The sequence below is a fragment of the Aotus nancymaae genome, unplaced genomic scaffold, assembly GCF_030222135.1.
Source record: "Aotus nancymaae isolate 86718 unplaced genomic scaffold, 86718_ANA_hifiasm-v0.15.2.pri h1tg000006l, whole genome shotgun sequence".
NCBI classification, from domain to species: Eukaryota; Metazoa; Chordata; class Mammalia; order Primates; family Aotidae; genus Aotus; species Aotus nancymaae.
This window is the reverse complement of record NW_026988417.1, coordinates 97,044,551-97,064,685: the sequence shown is the minus strand read 5'-3', so window position 1 is coordinate 97,064,685 and position 20,135 is coordinate 97,044,551. Positions and strand designations below refer to the sequence as shown.

At 46.2% G+C, this 20,135-nt stretch overlaps 1 protein-coding gene and 1 non-coding gene across 3 annotated transcripts in view; one reads left to right on the top strand and one right to left on the bottom strand.

The window, feature by feature from the left end:
• The window catches only part of IRF2 (interferon regulatory factor 2), an 88,671-nt gene that overhangs the window by 31,277 nt on the left and 37,259 nt on the right, over positions 1–20,135 (bottom strand). The window contains exons 2-3 of one of the 2 annotated variants that reach the window (XM_012472556.2): positions 9,535–9,627; positions 428–527 (exon numbers count right to left, since the gene is read on the bottom strand). In XM_012472556.2, coding sequence (XP_012327979.1) covers positions 428–527; positions 9,535–9,621 — 187 coding nt within the window. In that variant the 5' untranslated portion in view covers positions 9,622–9,627. The remainder of the gene's footprint in view (positions 1–427; positions 528–9,534; positions 9,628–20,135) is intronic. The other variant, XM_064369846.1, reaches the window with a different exon arrangement.
• Positions 13,061–13,145, top strand: LOC135272119 (small nucleolar RNA SNORD79). Its single transcript, XR_010340219.1, has one exon. It is a non-coding gene; the product is annotated as a small nucleolar RNA SNORD79 (small nucleolar RNA).

Genomic DNA, 20,135 nt, shown 5'->3' with positions numbered 1-20,135 from the left:
GAGGGAACCTGAGTGCTTCTTTCCATCTAACGCTCCAACATCCCATACAAGTTCTGTTCCTGTAAATAGCTCCCTACGTAAATGTAATAAATCAATTTCTTTCTGACTGCCTTTGGGGGGAGATAAATTTCATCAGTTTATAGCATCAAACAAATGATGAGTTTATATTCCCCTGGTAACACCTAGAGAACTTCTTAGAATACCACATTTGTAGGAAATTTAAGGACTGAGATTCTGTGGGATGAGTGCAACATCACTTCGGAGAGGTGTAATTTGTACCCCATGTGTCCTGGAAGTGCCTAGGGACAAGTCAAAGGTTTTTCAGAGCCATCTTCATGAGGGCATAAGCTGGGATATTTTATGTGTAATAAAACGAAAACTAAGCATGAGTGCCTGCCTGGGTAAACGTCGCAGGGAGTTTTAGTACCTGTGTGGATTGCCCAGTTTCTAAAGAGTGGTGCATCTTTCTCCACGTCCCACCCATGTCTAGCCGCGTGCATCCAGGGGATCTGAAAAATCTTCTTTTCCTGGAAGAAAAAAAAAAAAAGATAAAGAACTGCGGTCACGGGTTTTGGCCCACGACTGCAAAGGGTTCTGAAGGTCTGGCCAGTAAGATTTCCCAGCAAGCACCACTGAAAGTGTTGACTGTTGACAGGAAGATCTACTGTAAACCAAACCCACTTCCCCACTGGATCCCAAATCTTGATAGCCTACCCCGGTTGACAGTCAGTCTCATGAAGTGCCACAGAGCAGGAATGTTTTCCAAGGTCCAAGGTGATGATCTGGGATATGCCAATGTGTTCCATTATTTCTGCCTCTTTTCTATTTTTTTAATATATGTTTTTGCAGACAGAGTCTCGCTCTGTTGCCCAGGCTGGAGTGCAATGGTGTGATCTCAGTTCACTACAACCTCCATCTCCCAGGTTCAAGGGATTCTCCCACCTCAGCCTACCTTGGAGCAAGGATGGCTGGTATGCGCCACCATGCATGGCTAATTTTTGTATTTTTAGTAGAGACGGGGTTTCACTAAATTGGCCAGGCTGGTCTCAAACTCCTGACCTCAAGTGATCTGCCCGCCTCGGGCTCCCAAACTGCTGGGATTACAGGGGTGAGCCACTGCACTCAGCCCTGTTCATCTTTTTTTATAAAACCACAGAAAAATGGCCACAGACTGAAACTTCTAATGCTTATTCTTATAATGTACTCTCATCATTTGGTAAACAGTAACTCCAGTTATCTTAGGAAAAATTCAAAGTCAGGCAACTTCCCAAAATTATATCCCTTTATGCTGCTAAAGAGAAGTCGCATATATCTGAGGCCACTGTCACAGAAACCAAGTATCTCCAACAGAAACAGAAAGTAATGTCCAAACTCTCTGGGTCTACTGTCTCTGCAGGAAGTAGCAAGAAGTGCAAATAGAGAGGCAGAGGTTATGAGATGACACATTTTCTGGAGCAACATTTCTCCATACAATCCTTACACCAGGCTATCTCTACATCTCTCTGGCAGCCAGAGAGGCAACTCAAAACTGCCTCAAGCAACCCTGAGAAACATAGGATTGGAAACCCCTGGTTTAGAAACAAAGCCATACTCAGTGAAGCTACCAGTGAGGAACCTGGCCCGACCAGCTCTTGTGGTGGGACCGGCAGATACTAAGGTCGCGGTGGCACTGCGTGTTTGACTGCGCATGTCCACATGGACCTCAGTTTTGTTTTCCTTCCACAGCCTACTGAGTGAGGTACATGTTACAATTTCCATTTTATAGCTGAGAAAACCAAGAAACAGACTTTTAACTATTTAGCCAAGGAACTTACAGGGTAGTGAGTGTCTAAGTTCAAAACCCAGGTCATGTGACTCCATATACTATTACTTAATCACCCACCCATTGTCTCCCAGCTTTTAATTTTGGAAGATTCCCTGTCCTGTGACAGACCAGTTGAGACCCGGATTCTGTGGAGATTAAAGCCCAGGAGATTATATTCTTTTAAAGCTCTCAAGGCAGTTCTGGTAATTGCTAGGTATGCGGGTCCCTGCACTATACTCTGAGGAAGGAATGAAATGTCAGGAGGGAGTTTCCACCACTTCAGTCTCACACAATGAAACGCAGAAAGCGTCCCAGCTGTCCCAAAAGAGACTCAGTGCCTCTCCACAGAACCAATCACAAAGCCAGGACTAAGAATATTTCAGAACATTGGAGAGTTTCCCAAAACCTGTTAAAAGGAAAATTCTACCATATTCTAAGAAGTCAGTTATTAAAGGAGAACTGAAAGCGAGAGACTTTTTCATCAAGTCCTCAGTGTTCATTCTGTATCATCCACAGAGGTAGCAGGGCTTCAGATTAGCCAATTTCAAAAGGATAGTGATCAGAAAGGGGCTGAGTGACATTTTATGCTTTAATATAGATGAAAATCAGAGAGCAAAATCACTAAATGCCGTTTCTTGATGTTCATGAAAATGAATATAGGTGAAAACTGATTTCAGTGAAAGAAATTTCCTGAAGTACATGCCCAGAATCTAAAGCTTTATGCTTAAACACAGAGATTCTTAAGAATTTCCTGTCGTACTATTTTTCTAGGTCAAAGGAGTTCTAGGGTGACACAATCTGCAATCTATCTTGGAAGACACAAAACTGATACAGATAAAGTAGATCTTTTTAAGCATCTGCATGCATGCGTGCATGCATACACACGCATGTGCACACACACGCTCACATACACATGCACACAGACACCCATGCACACACACATACACGCACATGCACACATACGCGCACACCCATGCACACACTTGCACGCACACACCCCAAAACCTAGTCCCAGAGTAAACATGCGAAAGTCATCCAACTACAAAAGCACTGACTGAACCTGGCAATATCCACTACGCATCCCCCTGAAATGTGCAACAGGCCTGAGTGGGCTGGCATAGCTCGGATGTGTGTCCCCTCGAAATCTCCTGTTAAAATGTGATTGCTAGTGCTGGAGGTGGGGCCTGGTGGGTGGTGTCTGGGTCATGGGCAGGATCCCTCATGAAAGACTCAGTGTCGTTCTCGAGGTAATGAGTAAGTTCTCCCTCTGTTAGTTCCTGTGAGAGCTGTTTATTCAAAAGAGCTTCACACCTGCACCCTTCTCTATTCCTCCCTCTCTTGCCAGGCAATGCCCTTTGCCTTCCACACTGAGGCCTCACCAGAAGCAGATGCCAATGTCATGCTTCTTGTACAGCCTAGAACCCTGAGCCAAAGAAACCTCTTTTCTTTATAAATTACCCAGCCCCAGGTAGTCCTTCATAGCAACACGAAACAGACTACTCCATAGACCTGTCTCCAAAAAAAGATACACAAATAACAAACGTTGGTGAGGATGTGGAGAAACTGGAATCCTCATTCATTGTTGTGGGAACGTAAAGCGGTGCAGCCACTCTGGAGAAAGTGAAACACAGAATTACCTGATGACCCTGTAATTTTACACCTGGATGTATACCCAAAGAATTCTACGCAAACATTCAAACCAAAACTTAAACACAAATGTTCATAGTGGCACTATTCACAAAAGCCAAAAGATAGAAACAACCCAAGTGTCCATTGGCTGATGAATGGATAAACAAAATGTGGTATATCCATACAATGGAATATTATTCAGCCACAAAAAGGAACGGAGTTCTGACACTTGCTACCATGTGGATGAACCTCGAAAACATTAAGCCAGACACAAAAGGCCAAATACTGAATGATTCTATTTACATGAAATATCCAAAAATGGCAAATCCATAGAGACAGAGAGCAGATCAGTGTTGCCACAAGCTAGGGGAGACGGAAATGGGAAGTGACTGCTTACTGGGTTCAGCATTTCCTTTTGGAGGGATAAAAAGTTCTGGAACTGGACAGTGGTTATGCCTGCATGACATTGTGACAGTCACTTTAAAATGGTAAATATTTTTTAAACTACATGTAACTTTTAACTAGTTTTTCATATTGCAGGAAAAAAAAAGACTAAGAAACTTATCAGAAATATCTTTAAAATTGCATCACAGATTCTTTTTTTGAAGAAGACCATATTAAAAGGAAAAAGAAAGTGAGATTCATTTTGAAACTGAAAGAGATTCTGACCAGTAAACACTCTGGTCACAAGTCATGTGTTCTATGGGACATGATGGCGTTGCTATGTGTCTGTATGGACCCTGTGATACCAGTATGTGTCAGGTGTCTCATCCCTGAGTGACCAGTCCTGCACACGTGGTGGTGGTACACGCTGTGTGTGGATGGACGCCCTGTGTATGTGCAGAACTCTGCCCATCTGAAGGAAGGCGGGAGAGATGAGTGCTGCTTGACTTCAGAAAAGCATCTGAGATTATCTTGAACAGTGCAGAATAAGGGTTCCTTGGCCCCACATGGAAACTGGTTCTGCTATCTTCTCTCCCTCTTCTTCCCCCCGACATTTTTAAGATGTTCCAATGAGTGTGCTATTTTTGTTTGGACTCCTTACCCTGGTCGGAGATGGCCTGATGTTTACACAAACACTAGTGTACTTTCAAAGTGGAAGAAAGGAAAAGTCTGATGATTCCCCTGCCTTAGTGCATGGATCCAGGACGATCTCCAACAGGAAATAAGAACATCAACAACCTGCCACTGTGGGGTCAGGCAGAGCTACCAGAGAAACTGGGACCCCGAATGTGGCTGCCTCCTTCCTTCCTCAAGAAATGGCCCAGGAAACCACAAGCAGGCACATGGACAAACCCAAAAGTAACCTGGTCTTAACAAGTCAATGGCAAGAAGGAAAAAAACAGAGGGTACTACCCACAGTCTGCAGAGACTTAGAGTCATAAAACCAAACACAACCTGTGGACTTCTTTGAATTCTGATTTGAACAAATCAACCACAAAAAGGTATTCTGGGAATACTCAAGGCATTCTGAATATGAATGGAGCAGTGATGATGTTAAATGGTATTAATTGTCCAATTAATATAAGAAAATGTCCTTATGTCTTACAATGTACACTGTCAGGAAGTTGCTTTAAAATACCACAAAGACACACACACACACACACACACACACACACACACACAAAGATAAGGTAAAATATTCATATATTCATACATCTACATGCAGGCATATGGAAATTTGCTATCCTATTTTTTTTTAGTCATTGGGCTACTCAAACATACTATGCACATTCACAAATACTCATAATCAAGAGAGAATGGCCCCAGCCAAGGCCTCATTCATGAGCTGGTTATAACACCCTTTTCCAACCTTCCTTGCTGCTCCTTCGGAGGAATCCAAGGGACCCCATTCCATTCCCACCCTCCTTCAAACTTATTAAAAGTAGGTGCTATGGTTTGAATATTTGCCCCCTACAAAATTTATATTGAAATTTAATCCCCAATGTGCAGTAGTGAGGGGTGGGTCCTTGAAGAGGTGATTGAGTCAGGAGGGCCTTGCCCTCACAAATGGATTAATCCAGTCAGGGATTAAGGGATTAATAGGTTGTCATGGGGGTGGGATTGTGGCTTTTTAAGGGGAAGGGAGACCTTTGCTAGCAAGTGAGCATGCTCATCCCCCACACCATGTGATGCCCCGCACTCCCTCAGGACTCTGCAGACGCTACCTAGCAGCAAGAAGGCCCTCACCATTTGCAACCCCTCAACCTTGGACTTCTCAGCCTCCATAACTGTAAGAAATACATTCCCTTCCTTTATAAATTATCCAGAGTCAGGTATTCTGTTATAAGCAGCAGAGAACACACTAAGACAACAGGGGATGGAAACAACTTTAAGGCATTAATTAACCAACTCTTTCTCTCTCACTAAGAATGTAGTAGGTTGAATGGACTTTCTGAGAGCCATGTGACAACTGCCAACCCGGTGCTCATAAATCTGATTATCCTCACAGGACAAAAACACAGCCACCAATGTTGCTTCCCTTCAAGTCCACGGCAGTCATTCACGTATCCCCAGAACAACTTTTACAGAGTGCCTCCCACTCACCAGGCACTAGGCCTGGCCCTGCACATGCAGTAATGAGGAAGCCAGCCAAGGCACCAGTGCATGGGCCTCCCAGCCTGGAGCACGTCACAACAAACATGAACATATCCTGAACGCCGACTGAAGCAGAAGTGAGTCCCACAGCCCTGTGAACACTTTCTTCTAAGAGTTACAGCAGCCTTCAGCGGCAAAAGGGATCTTGGAGTGACCTCAAACCTCTCAAAATATAAACAGGGATTCCCAGGCAGAATGCTTGTGAGTGGGAGGGAGAGAGCAGTGGGCGCTCGGTTAAGTATTTATACGGACAGATGAATGCCACAAGCCTAAGTTAGCAGAAACCTATAATAAGATGCCCTGTGGGAGTGCAGGTATGGAGAGAAGAGATCCTGATGCCAGCTGAGGCCTCAGTGACAGTGATGGCAGTGCCCATGTGCACATGCTGGCTAGGCCTCAGTAGGATGCAGCTTGACAGGGCCTCGAGACCACAGTGCAGGCCTTGGCCTCTGTGCCAGGGCGGTGCTGAGAGGTGGCATTGGCTGGCAGCCACGAGCACGCTCTTCTTCATCAGCCTGGCTTGTGTCCAGCTCTGGCGGAGGAGCCCAGTGACATGACACAGAGGTCTCCTTTCCCTCCATGCCTCGGGATGAGAACTCTCGAGCCAAGAGCCAGATGAGTGATGCTCGGCAGGTAAGGGCTGCCTGGAAGGGGCCAAGTGTTCATCTGCATAAAGAAAAATCCATTTGCCTTCTGGTCCTATCTCAGAAAAACATGGACACAATAGATGGAAGAAAACGCATCTCAGCAGAGAGTCCCAGTAAGGAAGTGAGTCTCAGAGGGTGCATCGATCTCCCAAGACTGTCGTGAAAAATGGTACAAACTGGGTGGCTCACAGCAACAGAAAAGCATTCCATCCCAGTCCTGGAGGCCAGAAGTCCAAAATCAAGGTGTCCGCTGGGCTCACTCCTTTCGAAGGCTCTGGGAAGGATCCTTCCTCGTCTTTTCGGAGTCCCTGGCTGTGGCTGCCTCTCTCCCGTCTCTGCCTCAGTCCGCACATGCCCCTGTCCTTGGTGTGTGTCTTCTCTTCTGTCTCTCATAACGGCACTCCTCACTGGAGTTAGGGCCCACCCTGAATGATCCCATCTCAAGGGCCTTCACTACATCTGCAAAAACGCTTTATCCAAATGAGGTGACACCCGCAGGTTCTGAGGGTTAGGATGTGGATCTAGCTTCTCGGGGGGCCACAGCTCCATCTACCACAGCGCCGAGAAGGGACTCATGATTAGTCTAAACCAATCACGGCGGACAGCGTATCAGGCGCCTGCTCAACAGGGGCGGTGCGAGACACTGCCTGTTCTCCACTGCATCAAGCCAACCCAAACCCGTGGAGGTGTTTTTAAAAAAGGAAAATCGAAAACAGCTTACTTCTTTTCAGAACACAGGGACATTTGCTTTCATCTCCCTCCCACATCAAACAGTAATGCTACCTTGTTCCTCAAAACAGAATCCTACTTAACCTCTCTGTGCCTCAGTTTCCTTGTCTGTAAAATGGAAAATATTAACAGTACCTACCCCATGGTGGCGGAGCGTGAGTTAATGCACCTACCTTGCTCAGAAGAGAACCTGCACACAGTACGTGCTGAGTACACGTCGGCTTTCATTCCGTATCATTAGCTACCCTGGCTCTCCAGCTGCCCTCTACTCTGGTACCCCCTTCCTTAAACCTCCATGGTACCCTTGCTAACTGAGCTGACCAAGGAGCAACTCCATTTCTGGTCTGTTTCTTTGGAAGAAGCTGGTTACATATGTAAATCTAAAACACAGTAGACAGAAAACCCTAGAAAAATACATTGTTTGCGGTAAGACCTTGAGATATGCGACAGGTCACAGGAAATAAGCAGATGGCTTCTCCATTTCTGTTTACGTAGTGCCCCACCTTGTTTCAGAACGGCTCAGACAGACACATTCAACACAGTAACATTAAATTCAAAATCCGGCCGGGTGCTGTAGCTCATGCCTTTAATCCCAGCACTTTGGGAAGCCAAGCCAGAGCAGATCACTTGAGTCTTGGAGTTCCAGACCAGTGTGGGTAACATAGTGAAACCCCGTCTCTACAAAAAATATAAAAATTATCCAGGAGCGTGCCTGTGGTCCCAGCTACTTGGGAGGCAAAGGTGGGAGGAATGCTTGAGCCTGGAGCCAGAGGTTACAGTGAGCTGAGATCACACCACTGCACTCCAGCCTGGGTGACAGAGGGAGACCTTGTCTCAAAAAAACAAAAAAATCAAAATAAGTGGATAAAAAGAAAAGAATTTTTAAAAAAATAAGATTTGAAAGATATCTGAAAAGACCCAATAAGGCCAGGAGTGATATTAGTCTAAAAAAATTATACTGCAATATCCTGTTCACTGTTGGAAGCAGCTCCAATCTGCAATCTGGCTCTAAGCTCTTGCACCTGATACAAAGATAGAGCCTAGCCGGCTAAATTATTCATTGTGTCCTTAAGATTAAAAAAGAAAAGAGGAGGGAGTGGGGAAGAGGAAAAAGGCATTTACTCAGAACTGTTCCTGGTAGAAGAGAAACTTCTCTCCCGGGCCTCCTTAAAGAAGGCATGATATATATATACAGTTGCTCTTCTAGATTATATAGTTCTAGAAGGTTTTCATTTTTACCTACATTATCTCTTTCTGATTCACCACTAATAGCTAGGATCAATTAAATTAAGAGTTTTTCGGTTAACAAAGTAAGGGAGTGTTTATGCATGGAGGGGTAGGTTGTAAATGATTATCTGCTTTCTTAGGACAGGTGGGCACACAGATAGGCCTTCATTACAGAGGTAAAAAGGAGGCTTTTGTAAAAGACAAAAACAAGCTTTCTTTAAATAGAGAACATTGAAACGAAAATGCTCCACTCCCAATATAAAACTCTGGAGTTTCCATGTCCTCTAGTCCTAAATGGTCGGGAGAAGCAAAAAAAGGAATCTGGAGAAGGAAGAAGGTTAAAGGAGCTTTCCACAGGCAGTCGGCCAAAATACCAAAGGTGAGCAGTTACTGGAGGCTCCAGGCTGTGGCTACAGTCACAGAGGATGCAAATGCTTTTGAGACCAGGTTCAGTGGCTCACGCCTGTAATCCCCACACTTTGGGAGGCAGAGGTGGGAGGATCACTTCACCCCAGGAGTTCAAGACCAGCCTGGGCAACATGGTGAGACCCCCGGCTCTATTTAAAAAACACAAAAATTAGCAGGCATGGTGGCATGTGTACCTGTAGTTCCAGCTACTCTGGAGTCTGGGGTGGGAGGACCACCTGAACCCAAGAGGTGGAGGCTGCAGAGAGTCACGATTGCACCACTGCATTCAAGCTTGGGCAATATAGTGAGACCCTGCCTCTAAAAGAAAAAAGTCTCTCAGATGATAACTTGATGTTTTATGATCATTTGGGGTTGGCTGATTTTTATCATGAGTGAGCCTAAAACTTCGAACAGAATTTTACTTGTGGCAGTCTGTGTGGGCGTGTTTCCGCCAGGACCTCTCTCACACAGTACCCACCCTGGTGCACTCACCTTGTTAAGCCACTTGAGCCCTGGGATCGTGTTGGAGTTTATCTGCTCCTCCAGCCACGGGCGCATGCGCATCCTTTCCACCGGCATGGTGCCCTTGCGGGAGAGAAACACAGCGTCAGGCGTTGGTGCCGCTCACTGTGGTGTCTGCGCTGCAGAGTTCTACACCCCGCCTGACCCTTTCCTTCTCTCCCCCGTCCTGGGGCTGGGGACTTGGAGGTGGGGGATGGTGTACTCAGGGGCTGTGCCCTAGAGCCACCTGTGCAAGCTCAGCCCTCGCACTGGCCAGAGGGCAATCTGGGGACACAGGACGGTCCAGGCCTGCCTTCCGCCGGGAGGGTCCTATGAGCATTGGAGGCCAGGACCTGCACTCTTCCCCTGGACTTTGCCTAGAGCGAGGCTTTGTCCCCTCTACCCTGGCCTGTTTTGAGGCATCGGTTGCTCAGAGGCCCAGTGTTTACAATGCCTTTGGGGATTCTTCTTCCAATAGCCACGGAGTGGGCAGAAAAGCAGCTGTGGGAAAGTGTTATGACAGCCAAGCCATTCATCCTGAGAATCTCGGTTCTACCAACGCTTCCAACCTCCATGTTAACATTGAAGCTAAAGGAATCCATTCATTTGGCATTCCCAAAGTCTTCCACCAGCTACCCGTCCCTCCCGACTGTCCTTCCAGAGCTCCCCCACGCCTGCATGGGTCTCTTTGCTTCTGCTTTTACCCGAGTACAGTCTCTCACCCAAGTATCTTTCTTCAATGCCAGCCTCCCCTCTGACCTGACATCACCCTCTTTTCCTTTAACTTCCTTTCCCTTTGAAAGTCATTTTCATGGTCGGACCACCCTTCCTCCTCCAGTCCACACAATGCCCCCAGCGGCTTCCAGATTCCTAAGATAGACTTCCCCTTGTCAATCAGAACAGACCCAGAGGGGAGTGACTAACAAAGTACCTTCCACACTGTCCCCCACTCATCTTCAGCCTATCTGTGCCTGCATTTACATCTAATCTGGGGCCCAAAAGCAAAGACGGTGGGGATACAGGTCTCCAATTTTTTTTTTAATTATCTTTTGAAACGGAGTTTCACTCTTGTTCCCCAGGCTGGAGTGCAGTGGTGTGATCTTGGCTCACTGCAACCTCCGCCTCCCAGGTTCAAGCGATTCTCCTGCCTCAGCCTGCCGAGAGATTACAGATGCCCACCACCACGCGCTGCTAATTTTTTGTATTTTTAGTAGAGATGGGGTTTCACCATATTGGCCAGGCTGGTCTCGAACTCCTGACCTTAGATGATCCACCTGCCTCGGCCTCCCAAAGTGCTGAGATTACAAGCGTGAGCCACCACACCCAGCCCGCCTCCATTCTATAGGACCTCACAGACAACGTGACACTGTAATCCTCTTTCCATCCTGATTTGTCCCTTCCTTCTTTAGTTCATTTCCTCCAAAACTGAGCTCTGAAAATTCTCTTCATTGGAATTTGGGCTGATGTCTCAATAACTCTCCTTTCCAGCTTGCCATGGACTTCCTCTCTCCTCTATTCCCTGTGCCCAGAACATGCCAGAGTACAAGCATCCTTCCATGGCCCGCTGGGCCTCACTCTGCGCCTGCAGGAGCCCCCAGCCTTTTCCTTGTAGGCCTCCTGCAGTCTGGCCCACTGACTGCTGCAGACACCTCCTGCTCCGCGCTCATCCCATGCCCTCTGCTCTTCATTCCCTGGCCTTGCCGGGCCTATCCACCCTCTAAGACCCAGCCTCCTCCTCCTCCACAAGGGATTCCCAGACCACTCCTGCCTAAAGCAGTCCCTCCACCTCCAGCTCCTACGACACTCACTCATCTACACTGCTCCTCTGAAAAATCAAACATTGCTTTAGGGCAGTTGGGTCTTTCATCTTATCCCGTTTTACCTATACACTTCTCAGCAGTGTACACTCCACTCTCTCTTCCTAACCAAATTTAAGTTCTACCGGAGGAAGAGCATCACCGTGTTTTTGGAGGCAGGGTCTCACTCTGTCGCCCAGATGGGAGTGCAGTAGTGTGATCATGGCTCACTGCAGCCTCAACATCCTGGGCTCAAGCGATTTTCCCACCTCAGCCTCCGGAGTAGCTAGGACTACAGGTGTGAGCCATCATGCCCAGCTAATGTTTTAAAATTTTTGTAGAGATGGGGTCTCCCTATGTTACCCAGGCTGGTCTCAAACTCCTGGGCTCAAGCAATCCTCCCACCTTGGCCTCCCAAAGTGCTGAGATTACAGACGTGAGCTCCCATGCTCTGCCCTCTTTCTAGGTCTTCTGCTAGTCCTACAAAGTCCAAATGTAGCCTTCCACATAGGAAACGCTTGCTACAAGGCCCAGGCCAGCTCTGAAGATCACCTAGGTGAGGTGCCATCAGAGGCTGGCCTCATCCACTCACATGGAGGCTCCAGCCACCATTCTTTGAGACAGAAACAGGAAGCTTGGAGGTCTTTCACAAGGACATGGAATGGCCGCAAGGAGTTGCAGAGACTGCTGCTCTTGGTCTCATCCATTCATTTGTTCCATTCATTCATTTGTTCATCCACCCATTCAAAGATCATGTATTGAGAATGATGCTCGAGGAACGGGGGAAGATGACATTCTCTGCCGGAACTCCCAATCTAACAGGACACTGGAAAGAAAGGAATTACCATGCCCCATGAAAAGTCCTGGGTACAAGATGATAAAGAGTTTCAGGGCTGGGCGCAGTGGCTCACGCCTGTAATCCCAAAACTTTGGGAGTCAAGGCGGGTGCATCACGAGGTCAGGAGTTCAAGACCAGCCTGAACAAGATGGTGAAACTCCGTATCTACTAAAAATACAAAAAATTAGCCAGGCATGGTGGCTGGTGCCTGTAATCCCAGTTACTTGGGAGGCTGAGGCAGAGAGTTGCTTGAACCCAGGAGGCGGAGGTTACAGTGAGCCGAGATCATGCCACTGCACTCCAGCCTGGGCAACAGAGCGAGACTCCGTCTCAACAACAACAAAAAAGAGTTTCAGAAGAGTCTGGGGAGCACCAGAGAAAGCTGCACACAGAGGAGTGCGCTGGTGACCCCACAAAGGCTCGCCCTGCAAGAGCTCTGCCCACCAGGGTGGTAACCATCTGCCCAGCCTGATCTTCCCTCTGAAAAAGATCTCAAGACACAGAGTGGAGACCACTAAATCTAGAGCAGTCAAGTAAGTAGAGGGAAAGCTAGGGAAGAGTAGTTACAGAATAGGGGTAGGCACAGTGGTCATGAGCAGAGAGCAACAGATGCCAGTTCTCCGAACTGCCTGACGCTCAGAACCACTGCGCGTGGTCCCTAGCACTGCAGCTGAGCCTGAGTCGAGCAATATGGAAACGCGAGAGGCATGTGTAAGTGTCCTGCTTCCAGCTAGTACTCAGAATAATATCGCATCTCCTCCATTATCTTTCTCACAAATAACCCAGTTGGAAAAAAAAATGGTCGCACCTAAAACAGTTCAAAAAGCCATATGGTATGGTTCCTATCAGGTGCCCCTCCACCAGCCCACAGTGGTCCCTGTTCTTATGTTATGTGATGGCTTTTTAAGTTCACACAGATGGGAATCACTCTGAAAGAGAATGAAGATCAATTTTAAAATGAAACAGTAGTTGGGAAAGTCCATTGTCAGGTAAAGCAAAGACCAAGACGAGAAGCCCAACTTTCTGTCTTTAAAACTAAAGCCTGTGTGGGAAGACACATTCCATCCGCACTGTTTGCAGATTCTGTATCTGTGAATTTGCCTACTCGCTAAAATATAACCATAACCCCCAAGTCAATGCACAGATGCGTTTGTGGTCACTCGCGGACGTGTGCTGAATTCAAGTCATCTGATGCACGTGTTCCCAGCTGGGGATGAACAAGGCCACACTCTGCCTTCCCGCTCTTGCTCTCCTATGGCAAACAAGTGTCCTTTTCACAGTCTACAGAGTGCGACATTTTTCTTCACATCGTTGTGCTTTTTGTTGGTGACTCTGCTGTTTCAAATGGCCCCAGGCATGGTGCCAAAGTGCCTTCCCGGGTTCCTAAGAACCAGAAGGCGGTGATGTGCCTTACAGGGAAAACACGTATATCAGATAAGCGTTGCTCAGGCGTGCATTATAGCACTGTGAGTTCAATGCTAATCAATCAACAATAAATATTATGGAGGGTGTCTTTAAACAGAAACACATAAGACAAGGATATACGATGATCAGTTGACAAAATGTTGTGACCAGAAGCTCGCAGGAACCTGATGTCCTTATGAGGAGCGAAGTGTGGGCAGGGACACACACAGAATGCAGCCACGTGAAGACACAGACACACAGGGAGGATGGGCACATGAAGCCAGGGGCAAGAGACTGCAGTGAGGCTGCTGCTGCCGACCATGCCTGGAGCCACCAGAAGCTGGGAGAGGCAAGGACGGATTATTCTCCCCGAGCCTTGAGGCACAGCAGAGCGCCGCTGATGCCTCGATTTGACACTTCTGGCCTCCAGAATTGTGATGGGATAAATTTCTATTGTGTTAAAGCCACTTGTTACAGCAGCTCTGAGCAGCTAGCAGAGAAGGGAGAGCTGCAAAGTCCCCAAGGCAAGGTGTCCCCTGTGGAAGGCAGTCAGTGACAGCGAGGGCCCAGAGACCCGGCTGACCCAGAAGACCATGCCTAGGATTTTGGTCATGACCATGACCCAAGACTGAAGAGGAAACCGAAAGATTTTAGCAAGAGAACGATATGGTCAGTTTGGCCAATAGTAAAGGAAAGAGCTGACTGTGAGATCCGGACCAGCCCTCCACCAACTTGAATGCACACAGGAATCCCAAGTCCGTGGGTTCTAGGCGACCCCTGTGGTCTGCGTCTCTGACAAGCCCCTCGGTCCTTGGGTCACACTCTGAGAAGCAAAGCTCTAGAGTCCCCTTATTTTCCACGCTCAGTCTCCCGGCTCTCCCATGCTCCTGCAGTCTGCTCATTTTGGCCATTCCGATAGACTCCTCTATTGGTCCGCGTTGCCAGGCTTGCTGGCTGGGTCCGTGCCTCGCTTACACACTGTGCCCGTCCGGTAAGGAGGCAGCTCCGCCAAACCTCAAACTTATTAGAAAAGTTCATCATCCTAAATCAGGACTGTTATTAATTGTAAGTAAACTTTTAGAAAAAGTAAAAACTCCAACAAGTATTTTATCAGAGGAAAAAAAAATGTAAAAAGGGCTATACTTATTTCAGGTTTTGTCGGTTTGGGTTTTGTTTGTAGCTAGGACATCTCCAGTGAGACTCAATGAAGAGCTCACACAGTCATACGAAGGCCCGTCTCCTTCACAACTTGATTTTTCTCCCCGACCCATCTCCCCCAGCCTGGGCAGGCGGTGGATTAGCAGTGTGCTTGCCACGCGACACAGTACAAAAAGTTTGCCATTTGACGTAGATTGCTCATGACTACCAGAGGGTGAGAAAACATTTTTCCTTCTGTGAAAAACAGCAAAGGCAGAGTCTACCTCAAGACTAGCACCAGAAATGGATCATTCAGTCGGCCAGTAAAAATAGATTCTTTACGTTTCCAGAGATTAAAAGACAGATGACAGGCACAGAGGGTCAGAGGACTGAGGACTGAAAAGAAAGATGCTTACTCGGTACATGTCATCTAGCTTCCATTACTGAAAGTCAAGGTGACACACTGGGCTTTCTGGAAGGCAAGCCTCCCACAGGCACTAACAGCCAGGCCACGTGAACCTTGAACAGAGTTAGAGAAGGCAGGTAACTGAGTGCATGACACAGAGACTGATTGTGTTTGTCTAAGAGAACCAAAATGCACAGAAATCAGGACAGCTGGGTCGCAGCCCTGACTCTACCATTGCTGGTGTGTGTCCTGGGGCCAATCACTCCATCTTTCTGGTCCACGCTTTGAACATCTAGAAAAATGGGATGTTTTAGGCCGGGCACGGTGGCTCACGCCTGTAATCCCAGTACTTTAGGAGGCCAAGGCAGGTGGCTCATGATGTCAAGAGATCGAGACCATCCTGGCCAACACATGATGAAACCCTGTCTCTACTAAAGATAGAAAAATTAGCTGGGCGTGGTGGCATGTGCCTGTAGTCCCAGCTATTCAGGGACAGGAGAATCGCTTGAACCCGGGAGGCAGAAGCTGCACTGAGCTGAGATTGTGCTGCTGCACTCCAGCCTGGGTGACAGAGCAAGACTCCATCTCATAAAAAAAAGAAAGAAAGAAAGAAAGACAGAAAAGAAGAGAAAAATGGGACGTTTTTAAACTGATGATTTCTGTAGTTATCCATGATAGGATAAACTGTAATCTTTTTTGTAAGCTTCTTTTCTAGTACATCAGCTTGTTTATGGTTCTACAAACCTAATATACGAGCAACCTGTACTTCAAAGTAAGTAAAAATGTTGAACCATCTACCCTGCAGCCTGACAAAAGGCACTTTGTAAAATCCCCTGTCATTACACCTTTGAGATTTGAAGTTGGGACTGGCTTCAAAAACGTGGCATCTGGGCATAAGTCAATTCAGCTTACGGTGGTTACTGAAATATCACTGGTGCCAAGCCTGCTATATAAAGGCATGCAAGCTATTCACTGTGATTCACAAGACATGAATGAAAGATCCCCCATGAAGTTGACAGTACTATGGCCATCATTGGTGCTATGGACAGTGAGGTTGAATTTTCACCTAAATAACTGCATTTTGGTTCTTGGAATAGTAATAGCAATGGTTACCATTTACAGAGCACTTACTATATGCCAGGCATTAAAACTAGGGTTTTCTTGCTAGGTGTAGTGGTACACACCTGTAGTTTCAGCTACTTGTGAGACTGCAGTGAGCTATGATCACACCACTGCACTCCAGCCTGGGTGGCAGAAAGAGATCCCCTCTCTAAAAATAAAAAAATAAAAAACCTAGGGTTTTCTACAAGTTTTGTCTTTAACTCTTATAACCCTAGGATGTAGGGATTTATTATCCTTTATTACCTGCTAGTAAGTGCAGACCCAAAACTCTCATTTGAATTCAGGCCTATCTAACATGAAAAGCCCAGGCTTATGAGTTATAATGACCTCTTAATTGTTCTACTTACCGAGACTTCCCAAACTTCTCTCTGTCTTGCACACCACTGCCATAGTCATCTCCCTAAAATACCACTTTAATCATGTGAATTCTCTGTTCCAGAGACTTCTAAATGTGCCTGCTGGATTTAAGGTAATAAATTCCTTAGTTGAGACGGGGGTGGTGCTTCTGGTAATGGTGCAATAGGTAATTCAGACCTGACTCCCATGCTGAATAACTAAGAAACTTGGACAAAATATATTTTTAAAATCCATTTAAAAGCATCAGACAGCTAACAAAATAGTTACAAATTAAGGGGTCAAGATCTGAGAGAAAAAGAAACCCAGAAGGCGAACCTAATATTTAGGGCTGCTGCAATCCCAGTTTAGGGGCACCTGCTCATTTCTGAAGAGGAGACTGTGGGACTTTGACACTGAGCAGAGCTTTCGACACATTCAGGTGACTGAGGAGACAAAAACTGAAGATCAGGACACAGCTAGGAAAAGCGGTTCCTGGAAACACCCCCACAAGCTTTGTAAGTAATACAACTAAGTAGAAATAAACCAATATCAAAGACTGAGGCCCAGCTTTGAATCATCTCAACCCCTGATCAAACGAGAATGACCTGGAACTACCGAAAGTAAATATAAATCATATCTTGAGGAACATAACATTATCCTAGGATTTATATTATGTCTGGAGCTCTTCATGTAGTATTGCCAGCATTCAATTAATATAGCTAGGAATATGAAGATAAAATCCAACACAATAGAAAACCAAGGGAAATAGCAGACAGTAGAGACAGACGCACAGGGACACACACACAGGTCTCATAAAGAGATAATGGACATACAGATACCAAATGTGTTCATACGCAGTCTTTAAATATCTATGCTGTTATGTTAAACAGAGACAATATGGAAGACACTGACAGAAAACTGAACACTATAAAAAAAGAAATTCTAGAAGTAAAGGATAAATCATTACAATTAAGAGGAAGTCAATGGATGGTTTTAACAATAGATTAGACACCGCTGGAAAAAACAGCCAGTGAACTAAAAGGCAGATCAGAAGAAATACACAGAATGAAGCACGGAGAGACAAAAGTGGAAAAATGGAGAAAAGAATATAAAATCCGTAGGGGAAGCACTGCAGAGGTCTAAAACGTGAGCAATTCAGTGTCCATAAAGACAAGAGGAAAAATGAGGCAGAAGCAATATTTGAAGAGATCATGACCAATTCTGTTCCAAACTCAGATTTAAGAATTGCTACAAACCCCAAATGGACAAATGCAAATAAAACCATACCTGGGCACATTGTAGTACACTTACTGAAAGCCAAAAACATAAAGAAAAATCATAAAAACAGCCAGGAAAAGAAACACACTCACCACCTTTTAAACACACACACACACACACACACACACACACACAAATCTGTAAACAGCTTACAGTGACTACTCAACAGAAGCAATGGAAGGCAGAAGACAATGGAAAGATGTCTTTAAAGTACTGGAAGAAAATAGCTGCCATTTAAACATGTTATACCCAGAGAATACTTCAAGAAGGAAGATGAAATAAAGGCATTTTCACTCAGATTAAAACTAGAGACTTCTCCACCTGTGGAGCCACAGTTCATGAGTTCACGGCGGCACAGTCACGGGAGATGGCTCAACACGGGGCAAGAGTGAGGGCAAAGGGATGGGAACTGAGTTGCTAACAGGGCTTCGATCCGAATGTCACAGAGGCTGACCCCTGCAGGGCTCTACCCCTCTTCTTTTGCAGCTTTATCATGTTTTAAAGTGCTTGTGGCTCCTTTTAAAGTGCCTACTCCTTTTCTTTTGCAGGTACATCATTTCTAAAAGTGCTCTTGTCACCTAAGAGCCCTCCTACATAGCCATGTGCCCTCCCCTCTTTTTTTTTTTTAAACAGAGTCTCGCTCTGTCGCCAGGCTGGAGTGCAATGGCGCAATCTCGGCTCACTGCAACCTCCGTCTCCTGGGTTCAAGCAATTCTCCTGCCTCAGCCTCCTGAGTTGCTGGGACTACAGGCGTGCACCACCACGCCCAGCTAATTTTTGTATTTTTAGTAGGCACAGGTTTTCACCAAGTTGGCTAGGATGGTCTCAATCTCATAAACTCGTGATCCGCCCACTGGGCCTCCCAAAGTGCTGGGATTACAGGCGTGAGCCACCGCGCCAGACCATGCCCTCCCCTCTTATCAAGCTACAGATATTGTACCCTTCCAACAAAAGCGAGCTCTGACGTGTTTTCACGTATTAAACCTTCTCTCTCAATGCTCACCACCAGCACCGGCACTCTTGCCCTGTGGCACGTGTTTTCTTGGTACCGTCAGGCAAGTGGATCAGCAAATATTCATATTATTACAAGGAACTGTGCTGAGTGCTGTGGGGATTCAAAGATGGGTAAGACATATCACTACCCTCAAGGAACGAATAAGTTAGCTGAGGATGTGAGAGATCAATCACATAAAGCCAACTAATAATCCTATAATTATAATAATAAAAGATTATGCAATAAAGATCACAAGGCAGTGTCTTATTAATTGCCAACTAAGTTAGCTAGTTCATAAGGAATACATAAATCATTATTAAATGGGCTTGTAAGGGAAAGCTTTATGGTAAAGGAAGGTTTTAATGGATAGGGAGGTGCTGTCTAGGCAGGGAGAAGGTGGCAGGTGAGCCAGGCGAGGTAAAAGGCTGGTATCAGCAGCCAAGGCAGGACTGAAAATGTGTTTGCTGATGTGGGCAGAGCAAACATCTTATGCACCAACACGGGTGTCTTCATAAGAGTCACGGGTGTGTGAGAGGCAAGCACTGAGTATTTCACATCAATCATCTTTAACTCTCGTAACAGGTCTAACCACTTAAATACTAGTATGCCCATTTTATTGTTTTATTTTATTTTTGAGACAGGGTCTCACTCTGTCACCCAGACTAGAGTGCAGTGGTGCGATCCTAGCTCACTGTAGTCTTGACTTCCTGGGATCACGAGATCCTCTCACCTCAGCCTCTCAAGTACCCAGGATGTATCCACTAGGCCCAGCTAATTTTTAAAATATTTTTGTAGAAACAGGGGTCTCACGACCTATGTTGCCCAGGTTGGTCTCAAACTCCTGGCCTCAAGCAATCCTCCTACTTCGGCCTCCCAAAGTGCTAAGGTTAGAGGCACGAGCCACCACGCCCAGCCTATTATCCTCATTTTAGAGATGAGGAAAAGCACGGCCAAAAAAGGCAGCCCCCACAAAAAATAAAAAGAAGAAATAAGAAAAGAAAACGTCCAAGTCACCATTCCTCTAGATGAGGCGCCAGGATTTGAACCTTGGAGGAATCTCGGATGCCCAGCTAGAATCTGAGCTTGTTTATACAGGCTGCTAATGACTTCTGAGTGCATGACTTGGGAGAAGCCATGCTTCCGCTTCATGAGCCACGCAGCACTCTACACAGAGCCAAATGGAGGAAAGGAGGTGAGTTAGAAACTACCGCTCTGGCTCAGGACTGTGGCGATGGGAATGTACAAAAACCAAAACAAACTCGCGATGAGGCATGTATAGGA